General features: G+C 41.6%; 1 protein-coding gene across 2 annotated transcripts in view; it reads right to left on the reverse strand.

Annotated features, from left to right (window-relative positions):
- The window catches only part of LOC110533613 (delta-sarcoglycan), a 271,937-nt gene that overhangs the window by 41,277 nt on the left and 212,969 nt on the right, over positions 1 to 17,691 (reverse strand). For both annotated transcript variants that reach the window (XM_021618006.3, XM_021618007.3), the window contains exons 3-5: positions 12,983 to 13,084; positions 11,959 to 12,046; positions 6,781 to 6,900 (exon numbers count right to left, since the gene is read on the reverse strand). In XM_021618006.3, coding sequence (XP_021473681.1) covers positions 6,781 to 6,900; positions 11,959 to 12,046; positions 12,983 to 13,084 — 310 coding nt within the window. The remainder of the gene's footprint in view (positions 1 to 6,780; positions 6,901 to 11,958; positions 12,047 to 12,982; positions 13,085 to 17,691) is intronic.

The following is a 17,691-nucleotide window of genomic DNA, read 5'->3' on the forward strand; positions in this document are numbered from 1 at the left end:
CCGTCTGTAATGCAGGTCTTAGGGTGTCAGTGACAGAAACAAGACTTGAAAGGCAAACAATGTTGCCATGATTTTGCAAATGGCTCTGCCGGGTGCGCAGCGCTGTAAAACCCCAGGACTGTGCTGACTCCATGGTTACAATCTAATCTAGCTTTGTGACCAGACCAGTGGCGGGCTAGATTTATGTGGACCGTGAAACCAAGCCCTAGGAAGAGGCTCAGGTAAAGCAGGTGGATATAACTCACTGGCTTTTAGAGATTCTTTATCATCTACTTAGCATGGTCACCTGACAGAAATCCAATGGCCACTCTGCAAAGCACATTCCCCATTCCTACCTGATCAAACGGTGAAATGTAGTCTCCCTCTTGCGCCCTATATTAATTTCATGTATGACACTTGTCACACAGTTACTCCCGGCTGCTCTTTATGATCGTATTAATGCAAGCTGGAGCCACACACAAGGAGAGAGAGAGGGAAGGGAATAAAATGAGGAAGAGAATGAAGTGAAATGGATGAATTTGGAATGACTCAGCTGTAATTTTGACGGCAATGCAGTGGGCATTTCCTTAACTCTTTCTTTTTATAGCAGACATCTGAAAACTAAACTAACCCTGGGAAGCATAGTGCCATAGGCTATAGACCATTGTACCCCATGTGCTCTACTGGTCATTGTTCACAGTAGCAGTGGAATTACAACATACAGCACCAGGAGCAAGACAAAGTCCTGAGACTGACCCCTAACTAACCAAGTCAACCAGTCCACTGTAATGAGGCCACTGGCCATGTGCTGTAGGGTCATGCCCCCATCATCAGCAGTCTGGAATGGATGTGACCCTAGCCCTATACAGTAATTAGAGACTGGCTGAAGCAGGAAACTAAGGTCAGGTCAAGTGGCTCTCCAGCAGCCACACACTGTAATACACATCACAGCTGAAGGTCTGAAGGCCACATGATAGATACAGTAGACAGGATGTAAATAAAGGCAATGTTGTTTGGCCGCATGGCCATATCTGTATCTGTATCATGCTCTCCTCATAAACCTGATATGAATTAAACATTGCGCTTAGCAGACTAATTTCCCATTTTCTCTCACGGGTGTCATATTACAGACTAGGGATTGTAAAAATATTATGGAGTTGGCATTGTCTCCCCGTCTGTCAGATCAAACATCTGGACTGGTGTAACGACCATTCACTGGGTGATGTGGTTACTGTGAGACAGACACATCACTGACGGATGGGACTACTTTCTGCACGTTGCTTCTCTCAATCCATATTGACATCCCCCATTGTAGCATCTAAAATTGGGTTTGCCACATTATCATCTGTGCCGTGCTAATAACTTGACGAGCATTTCTCCAAACCCGGCTATCTATTAATACTATCTGTTTCAGGGATCCTACAATCATCAGAGTGCTGTTGTGATTATTAAGTGTGTAATTCAATTTGAATCAGCCTCCACTGCAATCCAATGGGATATAATTGAGGCAAATAAATGAGCCTTTAATTATAATTGTATATAAAAAATAAAAAAACAGCAGCAGGTAATGTCATTATTCTGTCTATTCCTGCTAATTACGGTTGTGATGATGAGTAGAGAGAGGGGGGTGGAGAGGGATGGAGGGAATATGAGAATACTCGATTGAGCATGCTCCATTGACAATTCCGGAATTCCCTGTTCCAAGCATATTTTAATTACCATAGAGGAGTGCTCCATTGTGTCCTCTCATTCCCGGCTAATTCATTCCTTTCTCTCATGATTTTTCTTGTGTAATTGATTAGGTTTGGTTTCCTAGGGAAGACAATGAGGATCGCTGTAAACTGCTGGTTGCGCTCCTGTACTGTACAGGGCTGGCTCACGAGACTGTATACACAACACACAATGCCATTTGGCCACAGTTCTCTGAATCTTGATTAAAGGTCTCCAAAGTGCAGAGTGTGTGGTCTTGTGTACCATATACAACTGCTATTGTAATTATGGTTTGTGTGACTATTCAGTATTACCCTAATTGTACTCACACAGGTGAAAACATTTGCTTTAACTGACAAGCTAACAATTCATGACATTATTCTGCTCCACAGTGGCGTCTTGCTCAACAAAAACTATCCACCTAGTGTGGAACTTGAAGCAGTTGAGTAACAATAACAATAGACAGGTAAACTTTGAATTGCATTACAGCAGGGTAGGTAACAACACATCTGCTCAACACGGCGGCCCCTCAGGGGTGCATGCTCAGTCCCCTCCTGTACTCCCTGTTCACACATGACTTCATGGCCAATCATGACTCAACATGCTCAAGTTTGCTGATGACACAACAGTGGTAGGCCTGATTACCGACAACGATGAGACAGCCTATAGGGAGGAGGTCAGAGACAACCTCTCCCTCAATGTGATCAAGACAAAGGAGATAATCGTGGACTACAGGAAATGGAGGGCCGATCACGCCCCCAATCTCATTGACGGGGCTGTAGTGGAGCAGGTTGAGAGGTTCAAGTTCCTTGGTGTCCACATCACCAATCACATGGTCCAAACACACCAAGACAGTCATGAAGAGAGCACGACAATGACTATTCCCCCTCAGGAGACTGAAAAGATTTGGCATGGGTCCTCAGATCCTCAAAAAAGTCCTTTAGCTGCACCATCGAGAGCATCCTGACTGGTTTCATCACCGCCTGGTATGGCAACTGCTCGGCCTCAGACCGCAAGGCACTACAGAGGGTAGTGCATAGGGCCTAGTACATCACTGGGGCCAAGCTACCTGCCATCCAGGACATCTATACCAGGCAGAGGAAGGCCCTAAAAATTGGCAAAGACTTCAGCCCACCTAGTCATATACTGTTCTCTCTGCTACCGCACGGCAAGCGGTAATGGAGCTCAAAGTCTAAGTCCAAAAGGCTTCTTAACAGCTTCTACCCCCAAGCCATAAGACTCAGCTAAACAAATAGCTACCCAGACTATTTGCATTGACCACCCCCCACCCCCATTTTTATGCTGCTGCTACTACTCTTTTTATGCTGCTGCTAATCTATGTAGTCACTTTACCTCTACCTGCATGTACACATTATCTCAATTACCTTGACTGACCTGTGCCCCCGCACACTGACTCTGAACCGGAAACCCCTGTATATAACCTCGCTACTGTTAATTTATTGTTGATCTTCAATTATTTGTTATTTTTCTATTTTCTTCTTTTTACTTTATTTTTTATTATTTATTTTTTACTTCAGTTTATTTTAGTAAATACTTTCTTAACACTTACTTTTCTTAAAACCACATTTTATTTGAGCTATTAAATCAAATCAAATCAAATTTTATTAAACAGCCAAATCAAGTGTTGATATCATAATACAGCCATGCAGTCTCTCGGGTCTCTCATTGGACAATAATCCATTCTGAGGGAGGCATCTCGAGGATCGCAATCAAACTCACTTCCTACAACGCTCTTGTCAGAAATATTTCACTTGTGTTTTCCTCAAGTGTCAAGATTTATATTTCCACTTCATTGCTTTCAGACACAGTTACACAACTCTGGCTTCATATAGCATTGTTCATCTTTGAGACCATCTTGAAAAGGTTGCAGAACACTGTAATCAAGTTTTACCTGGCAGCACTGATTGAGCCTTGTGTTAAAAAGAGAGACATGTAAAAAACAATCATATTTAATATAGCGATACGTGTATAGAGCAATCAAATTTCATATCTGCCTCTAAAAGCCTATTTACAGCCACATTTAAGTCGCAGATTGCTTTGACGACATTGAAGACATTTGCCGACATTTATCCTTTTGCCTGCAGTCAAAAGCTACAGTATATTCTTATCCCAAAGTTGCTAGTTTTGTTCACTGGATGTAGCACCTGTCAATCTTGTGTAAAAAATAATCCAATAATTTCAGGGGGTTGATTAGCTGTGATATGAGGGAAATCCAGATCTGTAAAAAGCTAGTGACAAATTGCTAAATTAGCATGATTCCAAACACCTCCCCTATTACCCATTGGAAGCTGAGGGTTCCTGGATCACTGTTCACTGTAGATAGTGCAATAAAGGCCTAATGAAGGCAGTGAAAGCTCTATCATAGATTTCCAATGACCTCAGTTGGGCCAATTAAAGTTATATGCTCAGCATAACTATGCATTTTATTGGTTTGGACAGAAGCATTCATTTGGTAATGGCATGTGGCAGTTTTATAGGAATCTGGCCTCACTTCATCCTGACTGATGGATGGAATGACAGAGGGAGAAGTTAGTAGCAGTTTGCCCAGGCCTGAAATCATTGGCTATATTTATTGATACATGTTGTTTGGCACGGTTTGGAGTGAACGCACAGACACGTACATGCACACACACAAGCAAGTACACAGACACATGCATGTACACACACATGCACAGACACATGCATGTGCGCGCGCACACACACGTGTGCACATACATGCACTCCCACTCACACGCATACTGCATGCCTGCATGCCCACCCACACGTACGCACAAAACACTTTCAGTACAACAGAGGCCTTTTTAGAATTAGGCTCTTGGTCTGATATTCACTTTTGAACACCTGAGTAAGCTCCACTCATTGCACTGGCGGCATCATAGTTTTGACCACGGCATTTGTTCACCGATATCCCCTTACTTTCAATCAGAACTCTCAGCCAGAGTTCCTTACCCCAGCCACCTCAGCTAAGCAGCGGGATGCAGAGAGCGAGGGAGGGGTACAGAGAGAGTGAGAGGAAGGAAGGGGTAAAGAGAGAGAGAAAGGGAGGGGTACAGAGAGGGAGAGAAAGGGAGGGAGAGAAAGGGAGGGAGGGGTAGAGAGAGCGAGAGGGAGGGAGGGGTACAGAGAGAGAGCGAGAGGGAGGGAGGGGTACAGAGAGAGAGAGGGAAGGAGAGGTACAGAGAGAGAGAGGGAAGGAGGGGTACAGAGAGAGAGGGAGGGAGGGAGGGAGGGGTACAGAGAGAGATAGTAATAATGATGATTTGCCAGTTACTCCATTTATCTGCGGCCCTTTTTGATGGGGCTGCCCTGGGCCACAAGGTTCATCAAACGCCTTGGCAACCACAGTCCTCAGTAGAAAGGCCTTCTTAGTTCTTCTTAGGTAGTTCTTTACAAGTTTTAGAAAATAGATCTCTCTGCAGAAGCGACAGTTACAGGGATGGTAAAAAACAGCTTGATTGCCGTAGCAACATCAAGGAAATTGGGCAGAAAGGTGTGTACAGCAGTTCTTCAAGTACAGCAGTTCAGCATCATCTTCAATTGAGCCTCTCATTCTCCTTAATTGCCGGCCTCAACACCTTACAGAAAGGGTAACTGTATAGGAAGCTCTGGGGACAGGTCGTCTGGATATTGGACAGCCAATAAATTGACAGATGCAAACAGATTATCAACTTTAGCGGACAACCGTTCTTGAGGGCTTAAACAAAAAAACGGTTTGTGATTTTATTCATACTAGTGAACCGACGTTTGAGTTGTGTGGTTGCAATATTAACAGTCCCTTATCTTTGGTATATTTTGGCAAGGATCATTCAAGACTACGTTTAAATTGTGTGCACTGCAATGGACATATAATGCACAATGTCTCAGGAAAGACTTTCTGGGTTGGCAATATTCAGTATAGAAAACAGTCGGGCCCGCAACCTGGACCTACAGGCCGTTGTGAAAACATTTCAACAATAAATAGATAATATAAATAATGACGGAATTTGTCCTGTCGACTACTTTTTTCCTCATTGTTAAGCCTTTTGATGTGTAATTTATTTTAATGTTTTTATAAATAGCAACTAAATTCTCTATACAGCTATAGATAGTAAACTACAATGCATAACGAAACAATATCTAGAAAGCTAATGTTTTGTGGGTGGACTGACTGTATTATCTGGTATTAATAGACTGGATTAATGCACAACAACTTTCTATCCAAGCTGGGTGAAAGCGCAAGGACCGCTCATGTCATGCAGATTCAGGTAGGCTATACAGGACAGTTGTAAATTCCCAAAAATCTATTGGTAGATTATTACCATGCTTTTGCATCGGAAATAAATTTTACAATCTGTAATGTTTGAATTTCCAACTTTAATTACTGAACAAGTAATTACATTACCAGCCAGCTGTCTAAATAAATGGCAGCATTGCGACACCATGTAATAGCTTCATTAAATTTTACATTTAACATGATAAAATGATGACCAAATAGGCCTACCAATAAGCATGTATCCATTATCCAAAGCCAAGCTATAGGCTAAATGCCCTGGCACCACAGAAAGCCTTTCATTGTCGCAATTTCAGCACCATGGACAGCGAATGGTAGTCCATACTTTGTGAGTGGCTTTCCACATCCTTTTTTTCTTCTAACTCAAATGACAATGTTATACAACAACAAAAGTGACTGAATATGTTATTGTTTAACATGGTCGGATGATTTCTTCTAATCTAAATGATACAGACTCACACGTCCTCCCCTATAGAAATTCTGACTCAAAGACTCTTTTACGTCTTAGTCTAATTTACCATAATTTATGTTCAGCTGTTCTTCAAATGCAAGTTCTCCTGTGAAATTTATAAAATTGTTAGCTAGCCCTAAAATGGCAGCTTGTTTTTGCTAAATTTCAATTCATTGTAACGTGATTACAGTGATATTGATAATTCATCCAAAAGTACACCACATTTTAGATCTCTCATTTTAGCTTCTAAACACTTGAACAGTTTGAGTCCAGTCAAGTTTAAAACTGTTGTTCAATAAACTGCTAGTAGACTGTTGAGTATGATGTAGTGTCTGGTCCATTAACTCACCCGTCACCCGTAGCCTCTCTGCTCCCACCACCACCTCCTGGTCATCAGCAGAGAACAGTAGCTTCCCGGTGCTGGATTTCACCTCCAACATCTTCCCTTGTGCACGCACTCCACTGGATCCTGCACAGGGCAAAAGTTGTTAGGAAAAGTCAGTGAAGTTCAACAGGTGGCTTCTGTATGATAAACAAAGATAGACTTCTTGTATTTCAGAGATTCTTGCAAGTCAGGACAATCTTCATCCGACATGTAAACGTTATTCTTCTAATTTGATTTTTTTTTAAATGGCTTAAAAATGACATTTATGTGAATTTTTTTATAAGGGGAAGATTTGCTTTTGGAATTTTCTAATTATTTTCAAAATGATTCATTTCCATGTTGGATCTATGCCCGGAAATGCCCCTGTCTGGAACAATAATCCACATTTCAAACTCTCCCAAAAAGTTTTAAAAAAGGCAATCAAGAATATTAACTGAAAAAGGATCTCATGTCGTTTCTTGCAACAGCCATCTTTGACTTAAAAAAATATTCCTCTCAAAACGGTGATTCCTAAAAAATATGTCAGGAGACTTGGTCAACTCAGTCAGATTTGTATAAAATCCCAAGTGAATCATGAAAGAGAATGGTCAGCTACACCACATTGACCCCTTCTTCATGTCCTCATTACATTGTGCAATGGGACAACTCATGGTCTGTAAAGTTCTTTACTTTTGATAGATTTAAAGAAACAATTTTAAAATCACCATTGTCACAACCATAAACTGTCAACGCCATCTGCATGATCGATAAGATATGAACTTTGGTTCGAATATTTACATTTTAATTAGGTTTTAGAGCCATAAAGCAATTGAGGAAAACGAAAATTGTTACTTTGTATATCACTTGAATGAAGACCAAAAATGCAATTTTTTACAACTCCGTAAACTCTGTCCGATCCAATCTTTCAGCACTACATCAGTGTGCCGAAAGATCTTATAGAATGTTTATATTTTCATTGGGGATTTTCAAATGAATAATTTTCAATATTTTACAAATATTTGTCTGTTTTGAATATTTCTTGTCTATGCCATCATTGGCTTGTCAACTCCGTCACTGATGGCTTATCTCCTTAAGATCTATCTTTTTGTCAATATTGTACAAATATTTTTATACACTACCGTTCAAAAGTTTGGGATCACTTAGAAATGTCCTTGTTTTTGAAAGAAAAGCACTTTTTTTTGTCCATTAAAATAACATCAAATTAATCAGAGGTTCAGAGTACAGAGGTCCATTATCAGCAACCATCACTCCTGTGTTCCAATGACACGTTATGTTAGCTAATCCAAGTTTATAATTTTAAAAGGCTAATTGAACATTAGAAAATCCTTTTGCAATTATGTGAGCACAGCTGAAAACTGTTGTGCTAGTTAAAGAAGCAATAAAACTGGCCTTCTGTAGACTTGTCGAGTATCTGGAGCATCATCATTTGTGGGTTCAAAATAATTTTGCACGCCCAATTTTTCAGTTTTTGATTTGTTAAAAAAAGTTTGAAATATCCAATAAATGTCGTTCCACTTCATGATTGTGTCCCACTTGTTGTTGATTCTTCACAAAAAAATACAGTTTTATATCTTTATGTTTGAAGCCTGAAATGTGGCAAAAGGTCGCAAAGTTCAAGGGGGCCGAATACTTTTGCAAGGCACTGTATATGCATATTATTATTAGTATTGGATAGAAAACACTCTGAAGTTTCTAAAACTGTTTGAATGATGTCTGTGAGTATAACAGGACTCATATGCGAAAACCTGTGAAAAAATCCAAACAGGAAGTGGGAAATCTGAGGTTTTTAGTTTTTGAACTCACCCCTATCGAATACACAGTGGGATATGGGTTATTTTGCACTTCCTAAGGCTTCCACTAGATGTCAACCGTCTTTAGAACGTTGTTTCGGGCTTCTCATGTGAAGGGGGGGGCGGATGGGAGCCGTTTGACTAAGGGGTCTGCCTGCAGCCTCGTACTCAGTCACGCGTTTTCACACGAGCTAACTGCGTTCCATGGCTTTTCTACAGACATAGGAATTCTCCAGTTGGAACATTATTGAACTTTTATGATAAAAACATCCTAAAGATTGATTCTATACTTAGTTTGACAAGTTTCTTCAACCTGTAATATAACTTTTTGAACGTTTCGTCCGAATGGACCAGATCGCGCTTTTGGATTTGTTTACCAAACGCCCTAACAAAAAGCTATTGGACATAAATGGACATATATTATGGACATTATCGAACAAAACAAGCATTTATTGTGGAACTGCGATTTCTGGGAGTGCATTCTGATGAAGATCATCAAAGGTAAGTGAATATTTATAATACTATTTATGAATAATGCTGACACAGCGGTTGCATTAAGGAGAAGTTTATCGAAAGTTCCATGTATAATAGTTGTATTTTCATCAACATTTATTATGACTATTTCTGTGAATTCATGTGGCTCTCTGCAATAGCACTGCATGTTTTGGAACTGCTGAACGTATCACACCAATGTAAAATAAGATATTTGGATATAAATATGAACATTACCGAACAAAAGAATATATGTATTGTATAACATGAAGTCCTATGAGTATCATCTGATGAAGATCATCAAAGGTTAGTGATTCATTTTATCTCTATTTGTGATTTTTGGGACTCTTCTCTTTTGCTGGAAACATTTCTGGGTTTTTCTGTGAGTTGGTGGTGACCTAACATAATCGTTTGTGGAGCTTTCGCTGTAAAGCATTTTTGAAATCAGACACTGTGGCTGGATTAATGAGAATTTTATCTTTAAAATGGTACCTAATACTTGTATGTTTGAGAAATTTGATTTATGAGATTTCTGTTGATTTGTATTTGGCTCCCTGCAATTTCATTGGCTGTGGTCGAGGGGTTCCGCTAACGGAAAAGAACACAAAAGAACACAGACACGGGATAGAGGAACTCTGCCTACAAGGCCAGCATCCTGGAGTTGCAAGGACTCCCGGTGGACATGGTCTTCGACCAGGGCCCGCAGTTCTTGTCCCGGTTCTGGACGGCATTCTGCATGTTGTCGGCCAGTCTGTCCTCCGGATTCCACCCCCAGGACTTAGAGACGACTCTTCGCTGCCTAATCTCCACCAACCCTACCACCTGGAGTCACAACTGGTATGGGTTGAGTATGCCCGCAACACCCTTCCTCGCTCCACCACAGGGTCTCTCGCCCTTCAAGTGTTCCTTGGCCTCCGCCCACCCCTGAGCAAGAGGAGGAAGTCAGCAGTCCCTCTGCCCAGATGTTCATTCGCCGCTGTCGCTGTACCTGGAAGAGAGCCCGGGCCGCTCTGTCGAAGACCACTTCCAGGCATAGGCAACAAGTGGATCGCCACCGGACCCCTGCTCCATGCTATCGGCTCGGGCAGAGGGTATGGCTCTCCACCCGGGAGCTGCCCCTCCGGGTGGAGTCCCGTAAATTTCCCCCCCATTTCATCTGCTCGTTCACCATCTCTAGAGTCATTAGCCCCACTGCTGTCCGTCTTTTGCTACCCCGTACCCTAGGTATTCACCTACAGCCTTTTGTCTTTTGTTTCCAGGCCCACCCCTCCTCCCTATATTGATGGCCATCCGGCATACACGGTGAGACGCCTCCTGAGTTTTCGAACACGGAGCAGGGGTTTCCAGTAACTGGTTGACTGGGAGGGTTATGGCCCAGATGAGAGGTGCTGGGTCACCGCTAGAGACATCCTGGACCCAGCCCTATCGCCAAACTCCACCGCCGGCACCCCGGTCAACCAGGTATCTGCCCAGGTAGGACGCCAGGTGGCACCCCTAGAAGGGGGGTACGGTCACACCCTGATTTGTCTCACCAGTCTTTGTGATTGTCTCTACCCCCCTCCAGGTGACGCCCATCTTCCCCATCATCACCTGTGTATTTATACCCGTGTTCTCTGTTTGTCTGTGGCCAGTTCGTCTTGTTTGTCAAGTCAACCAGTGTTTTTGTTCTCAGCTCCTGCTTTACCCAGTGTCTCTTTTTCTCGCTCTCTTGGTTTTGACCCTTTCCTGTCCTGACTCTTAGCCCACCTGTCTGACCACTCTGCCTACCCTGAACGTAAACCTGCCTGCCATCCGGTACCCTTGCCCCACCTCTTGTTTACTGACCCCTGCCTGTCTTGACCTGTCTATTGCTTGCCACTGTTGGATTATTAAACCATTGATAATTCGACATAGTCTGCATCTGGGTCTTACCTTCATACTTGATATGATTTATGCAAAGAGACAATTACTGAACTATAACTACAGGCAAATATAACTAAGACGAACCAAAGCAGACCAAAAAACACAGCCCCTACACCAAATCATACTGTTATTGATAGTACAACAAACAGCTGAGTAAAACAACTAATTGACTCTGATGATCCTGAAATGGTTTCATGTAGTGGCGAGGAACAAGCGATCTGAGCAGAGGGCGTGTCACGTTCGTCGAATGGAGGAGACCAAGGTGCAGCGTGATATGAATACATGTTCTATATTTAATGAAGAAAGAACACTAAAAACTTACAAAACAACAAACGAACGTGACGCTATATATAAATAGTGCAGACACAGGAAACTAGACATGGACAATAACCCACGAAATACCCAAAGAAGATGGCTGCCTAAATATGGTTCCCAATCAGAGACTACGATGAACGGCTGCCTCTAATTGAGAACCAATCTAGGCAACCACAGACATACATAAACACCTAGATGGTAAACAACCCCATAAACCTACAAAAACCCATAGACAGTACAAAAACACATACATCACCCATGTCACACCCTGACCTAACCAAAATATATAAAGAAAACAAAGAATACTCAGGTCAAGGTGTGACAGGGCGACTGACACCGTCACACAGACAATTGATTCTGCTTTGCTGTGTCTAGAGTGGAGTCTCTAGCATACTTACTCACTCATCCATTATCTTCGCCAGATAATCAACAGCCAGAAGGCAAATGCAGTTTAACATGCAGTTTAACATGGGAGAGGTGTTTGGCTGTAGGTGTACATGGATTGAAATATCTGTTATTTTTGTGTCTGCTGAATAGAACCCTAGTTCAAGTACATGGATTTGCATTGCTGTGTATGGTGTCCATATTAGCGCACACCCTCCATGGATGTGTGACTGTCTCCTGTTGTGTTGTATGATATTACCTGCAATGAGTTGTGTGACCAGCTGATTCTTTCCATTTAGGATATTGACGGACACATTTTTGGAGGATTGCAGGAACAGTGGGCTGCCCTATGGAGACAAAGCAGGTAAACAAACAATGCTATCGACAATACACAATCCCACATTAGTGACCCTGGTGCTCAGCATGAGTGTGTAACTAGGACTCTATGTTTTATAGATCATTTCCATTTTCAACAGCCAATCTGGAATGCATATCACGTCTGAAGCCTGGATCTGTCTTACTTGCCAGAGTAATTTTTCATGCTTCAGTCAACTTCTTAATTAAATATAGCAGCCAGCCTTTGTGTTGTGCTTAAAGTCGGCAAGATAATGCATCTCATGTATATTTTAGATAATATGAGGTCCCTCCATGCTTATCAAGGTTCCTAAGCAACACAGTAAATAAGCAAAATATTGATATTCCTGAATTGACATATCACTTTAACAATGTGGCTCAGCACATGAGATTCAAATGAATAGGTTCCATGGGAATAATGTTCAGTTAGTATATTAGGCCCCTCATAAATTAATTGAAAGTGCATTTCTGGCCTTCAAGACTCTTTGTCCTACTACAGTAACCTTGATCCCCATTCCCCTCTCATCCCTGTTAATACAGTATACAAGCAATTAACAGTCTCTCTGTAAGGCCTCATTAATATCACCTACTCAGACGAGAGAGAGAGAGAGAGGTTATATTTTTTCCCCTTCTGTATCTCCCCTGGACTGGACAATTTATCCTCTCCCATTTTTCACCCCTATCAATAATTACTATTCCGTTCACCTCCACTGTGGCCGGACTGCTCTCTCTCTTTGCTGGTTCGAGACAGATCAGATAAAGCCCCACACATTATCAATCTATTCATCCAATGCATGCTCTGTGGTATTATTACTGTCAGGCAGAGTGTGAGTGAGCATCTATCGCTCCATCGCCTATGACATCACTTCTCTCTGATACTACTTTCCTTCGTAATTCTATGGTGGTGGAAGTGCAGATGCAGTACTTACTGGTCTGGACTGAATTTCTTTGGCATACAGAGGTTGGAGAAACTCAGAGTCCCCCTCCAATTTCAGACCCTTCTCTGTTATTCTTAAATTGCCCATACCATCCTGTAGAGAAAGAGAGAAGGAATAGGATATGGTCAATATTTATTTCGGTATGAGTTGAGATGATTCCATCTGTTGCTGATAAAACAAAGACATAAATATTCCATGTGTACATTGTTGTAATTACATATGAGGACACCAAGGTTTGTGCCTCGTACTAATTTTTAACACTGAACAAAAATATACACGCAACATGGAAAGTGTTTGTCTCATGTTTTATGTGCTGAAATTAAATATCCTAGAAATGTTCCATATGCACAAAAAGCTTATTTCTCTCAAATGACATAAACAAATGTGTTTACATCCTTGTTAGTGAGCGTTCCTCCTTTGCCAAGATAATCCATCCACCTGACAGGTGTGGCATATCAAGAAGCTAATTGAACAGCATGATCATTACACAGGTGCACCTTGTGCTGGAGACAACAAAAGGCCACTCTAAAATGTGCAGTTTTGTCACACAACACAATTTAGCTGCTTTAAACTTAGCTGCCAAGTAGCTATTTTCTAAAAAATATATTACAGTTCTCCCTTGTGATGTGGTACATTGTAAACAAGTCTAGCTGTTAGGTCGCTAACTTATGTTTGGTTTTTCATCAGCGCAACCTGTGATTTAAACTGGTTTATGGAATGAGTTTGGCTATGGATGTGTTCCGTGTGATGCTAGGATGATGATGTTTGCGTTGATCTTTTACATTAAAAGGTTCCATTTATGAATTAAGTTGTCAAGACCTTTATTTCCCATCAGTACAAAACATTGTTTAGATGGTTTTCAGACAACAATACTGTTTAGGTGGATTTGTTGAATCATACGGTTCCAATTACATATTTGAGATGGCACAATGCAAGGACCACTCAACATTGATCACAAATATGTGATTGTACGCATCAAAGGGTTAAAGAAGGATTTTTTTTTGTGTGCCATTCAGAGGGTGAATAGGCAAGACAAAATATTTAAGTGCCTTTGAACAGGGTATGGTAGTAGGTGCCAGGCACACCAGCATGTGTCAAGTACTGCAACCCTGCTGTATTTTTCATGGGTTGGGGTGGACATTTAAAAAAAAGTTTTAGCTCTATTACTGCATTTCTATGCTTCCCGAACTCAAACCCTAGTTACGTATCTGAATTTTTATGCAAAATGCACACATAATTAATTCATCCCATCCATACTTCTTTGGATACAAACATTTTGATGTTGATCTTGATCTTGGCACCCGAGTGGTGCAGTGATCTAAGGCACTGCATCTCAGCACAAGAGGCGTCACTACAGTCCCTGGTTTGAATTCAGGCTGAATCACATCCGGCCGTGATTGGGAGTTCCATAGGGCGGCGCACAATTGGCCCAGCGTCGTCTGGGTTTGGCCGGGGTAGGCCGTCATTCTAAATAAGAATTTGTTCTTCACTGACCTGCCTAGTTAAATAAAGGATAATTAAATACAAAAAAAAAGATCAACAGAACTTTGACTATATAGGCATAAATCAGCTAACTGCAGTACAGGTAGAAATACCCCAATGACAGTCACTGAATAGTGGAACAGTATTCACAAAACCCCTATCTGTTTCTGTGTGTTACTGAATCATGTCAGACTAAAGGATATATTAAACAACAATGAAGTGAGCTTTGGAGACAAGAGAGGAGTTCACAGAGCTGCTTTGATTCCAACAAGTTTGACTTTGACCTCTTGCTTCCCCTGGTCAATAAATAAGCGTGGTGAATCATTGTGAAGATGAGTGCCTTGTCTGATAAGAGACAGGAGCTCTCTATCTCTTTCTATCCCTCCATGTGATCATGAGGAGAAACCAAGCCTCTTTGTTTTCCAACATCTTTGATCCTGAGGAGTTCTGAGGACCATTCCCAAATGGAGATCAAGACCTGAGCAATCCTTCTGGATCTGAATGCTTTAAAACGCCTTCTCGCCACTACCCAACACTTTCTACTTCCTCTATTAGAATTCTGTCAAGATAGTGAGAAGTTTAAAGTAAGTGAGACCTGAACGTGGCGTGAATATGTATCTCTTTCCTGTAGAACCATAGGAGATGATATTGCTGCTAAATGTAAGTATCGTAGACACTTTGAAGAAGATAATAGCCTATATGACAACAAGTGTTATATTTTGCCACTCTGCAGTATTTTCCCCTTTGCTCCATAGGGGAAATTGTCTTCATCATCAGATTCAACCACTGACTCACATTAAAGACGCTGATTCTCTCTTTCCTGGTTTTACTGTAATATTATGGACTCGTTACCCCCGTAGCTCTTCCATTTCATAAACTATCTGAATAATTGAAAATATAATCACTTCTTCATCCTTCATCTCTCCCTCTGTTACAAAAACTCACATCTTCGGAGATGGAGCACCTGAGCTTTGCTGTAGCAACGGCACTGGGTAGGAACTCTCGGTAGGAAACTCAAATTCCACAGATTTTGTGAGCCTTGCATACCTCTCCCAAAAGAGCTCAATGTGAGAGTAACACAGCTAACAAAAAACGTCCACAGAATGAAAAGGGAGAGTTTTTCATTGGGTTTGCATGATATACTCCAAACGTTATTCGAATGCTTTAATGGGTAAGCAAAATGTTCAACAAATATCCCCCTGGGGGGATTCTTTTGGGACAAAACAGATGAAAGGTCTTAACACCCTGGACATCCCTTGGACAATTTGAAGTGAGAGAGCCATAATTCCTTACCTACTGTAGTGTTACGCCAACTACTTCATGACTGTGTTTGGGGATAGGACCCTCTGTCTCTCTCCTTCCCTTTTCCTCTCTCTCCTCCCCCTCTCTCTCCCTCACTCATTCCCCCTCTCTCAGCCCCCACACCCCCTCTATCCTCTCTTCTGAGTGAGTGGTGTGGTGCGGTGCAGCCGGGAGGACAGGCAGGACGCATGTCATGAATAATGCAGAGAGGCATTCGTTGTCAGAGTGGCCCCATAACACTCAGGTGTGTCTTCTCCGCTCTCCTCTTTTTCCTCTACTCCACTCTCCTCACCCCGCTCCACACTGCTCCGGTCTGTCGGAAGTCAACAAACCTCCACTTGCATGCCAGAGTTTAAGCAGCATCAGGGAGTAAATTAATTTCCACTCGAAACACCCAGGCACGACTGTCAATGCGCTGGGAGCTTAATATTAATCGTGGACCCGAGAATGTGGGATGTTGCTTGTGTGGCTTGTGTGTAGCTTGTTTGTTTAGTATGTGTGTGCGTGCATGTGTGCATGCATGTGTGCATGCCTGCCTGCTTTTCTGCCTGTGTGGGTGTGTTTGCGACAGTGGACCTGGCTAAGATATAGATTTCATCTCTTGATGTGACTTTGAGGGACAGCGGTGAGCAAGCGGGAGCCGAGCATGCAGCCAAAACAATGGTGCTCCTTGTCAACAGCTTTTAAGGGTCTTTTCCGTCAAGCCGCTAGATCTTATCTGCCATGCTGTCAAGAGGAGAGGACAACGCAGGAGCCCCAACGCTCATTTGCATAAGAATCTGGAGGTTGTCCGCTCCCTTTAGCTAAAGTATGCACATTCATCAGTACAGGTGACCCACCCGCTGAACAGAGCCAAGCTGTGTGTGCAGCGCTTTGAGATCACTATGATTTATAATGTCAATATTGAGGGACCTCAGGGCTATTATCTAATGAGAGCATAAACATGTAACTTATTCCCCCATCATTTGAAGCAAGAACAAATAGTGGGACGATTAAAAACAATACCTTTGTGACTAACAGAGGAAATTATTGTATTGTACTGGGAGAGACAGTAATTCTCTGTTATAGGAATCTCTGCTTGACAACATATTACTATCACTAATTAGAGATTCAATTATTATTGAACATTCCTTCCCTGTTAAATCAAAAACAAACGTTTGATTCAATGCAATAATTAAACTCCTGAAAAAGGATTCTACTCTCAGATAAAGCAAGATGTGAATCAAAATTTGAGAAAGTATTTTTTTGTCTTATGTCAAACTATGAGGGAGTCTGAAAATACAGACTGAGTGGGCAGGGAGCTAGTAGGCTGAGTAGATGGGGAGCTTTGCTCACCTTGAGTGATGCCTATGTCAAGCAACATGCACACAGTGAGCAGTATTGCAGTGAGATTATATCAAACAAATGTGCTGATACACAAAGCAACTCAAACAACATTGAAATTGCATGTAACATCCAATCCTGTCATACATCACATTTATCCAACTGTTTGGTTATTGTAACACACAAAGTGCTGGCTGTATAATTTAGCTAGCTAGCCCAAATTTAATTGTCAGCACTGTTTATCAAGCTAGCTAGCTAGCTAGTTCATCTTGGAAAATTTCAGTTGAAATTTAACAGGGTGAGGTCTGGTACAGACAATGTTCATACAATGCCTTCAGAAAGTATTCACACCCCTTGACTTATTCCACATTTTGTTGTGTTACAGACTTAATTTTAAATAGATTAACTTGAGGTTTTGTGTCACTGGCATACACACAATACCCCATAATGTCAAAGTGGAATTCTATTTTTCGAAAATGTTAAAATGTAAACTCAGCAAAAAAGAAATGTCCTCTCACTGTCAACTGTGCTTGTTTTCAGCAAACTTAACATGTGTAAATATTTGTATGAACATAACAAGATTCAACAACTGA

This window comes from Oncorhynchus mykiss, chromosome 10 (genome assembly GCF_057628025.1).
Source record: "Oncorhynchus mykiss isolate SJ-2025 chromosome 10, ASM5762802v1, whole genome shotgun sequence".
NCBI classification, from domain to species: Eukaryota; Metazoa; Chordata; class Actinopteri; order Salmoniformes; family Salmonidae; genus Oncorhynchus; species Oncorhynchus mykiss.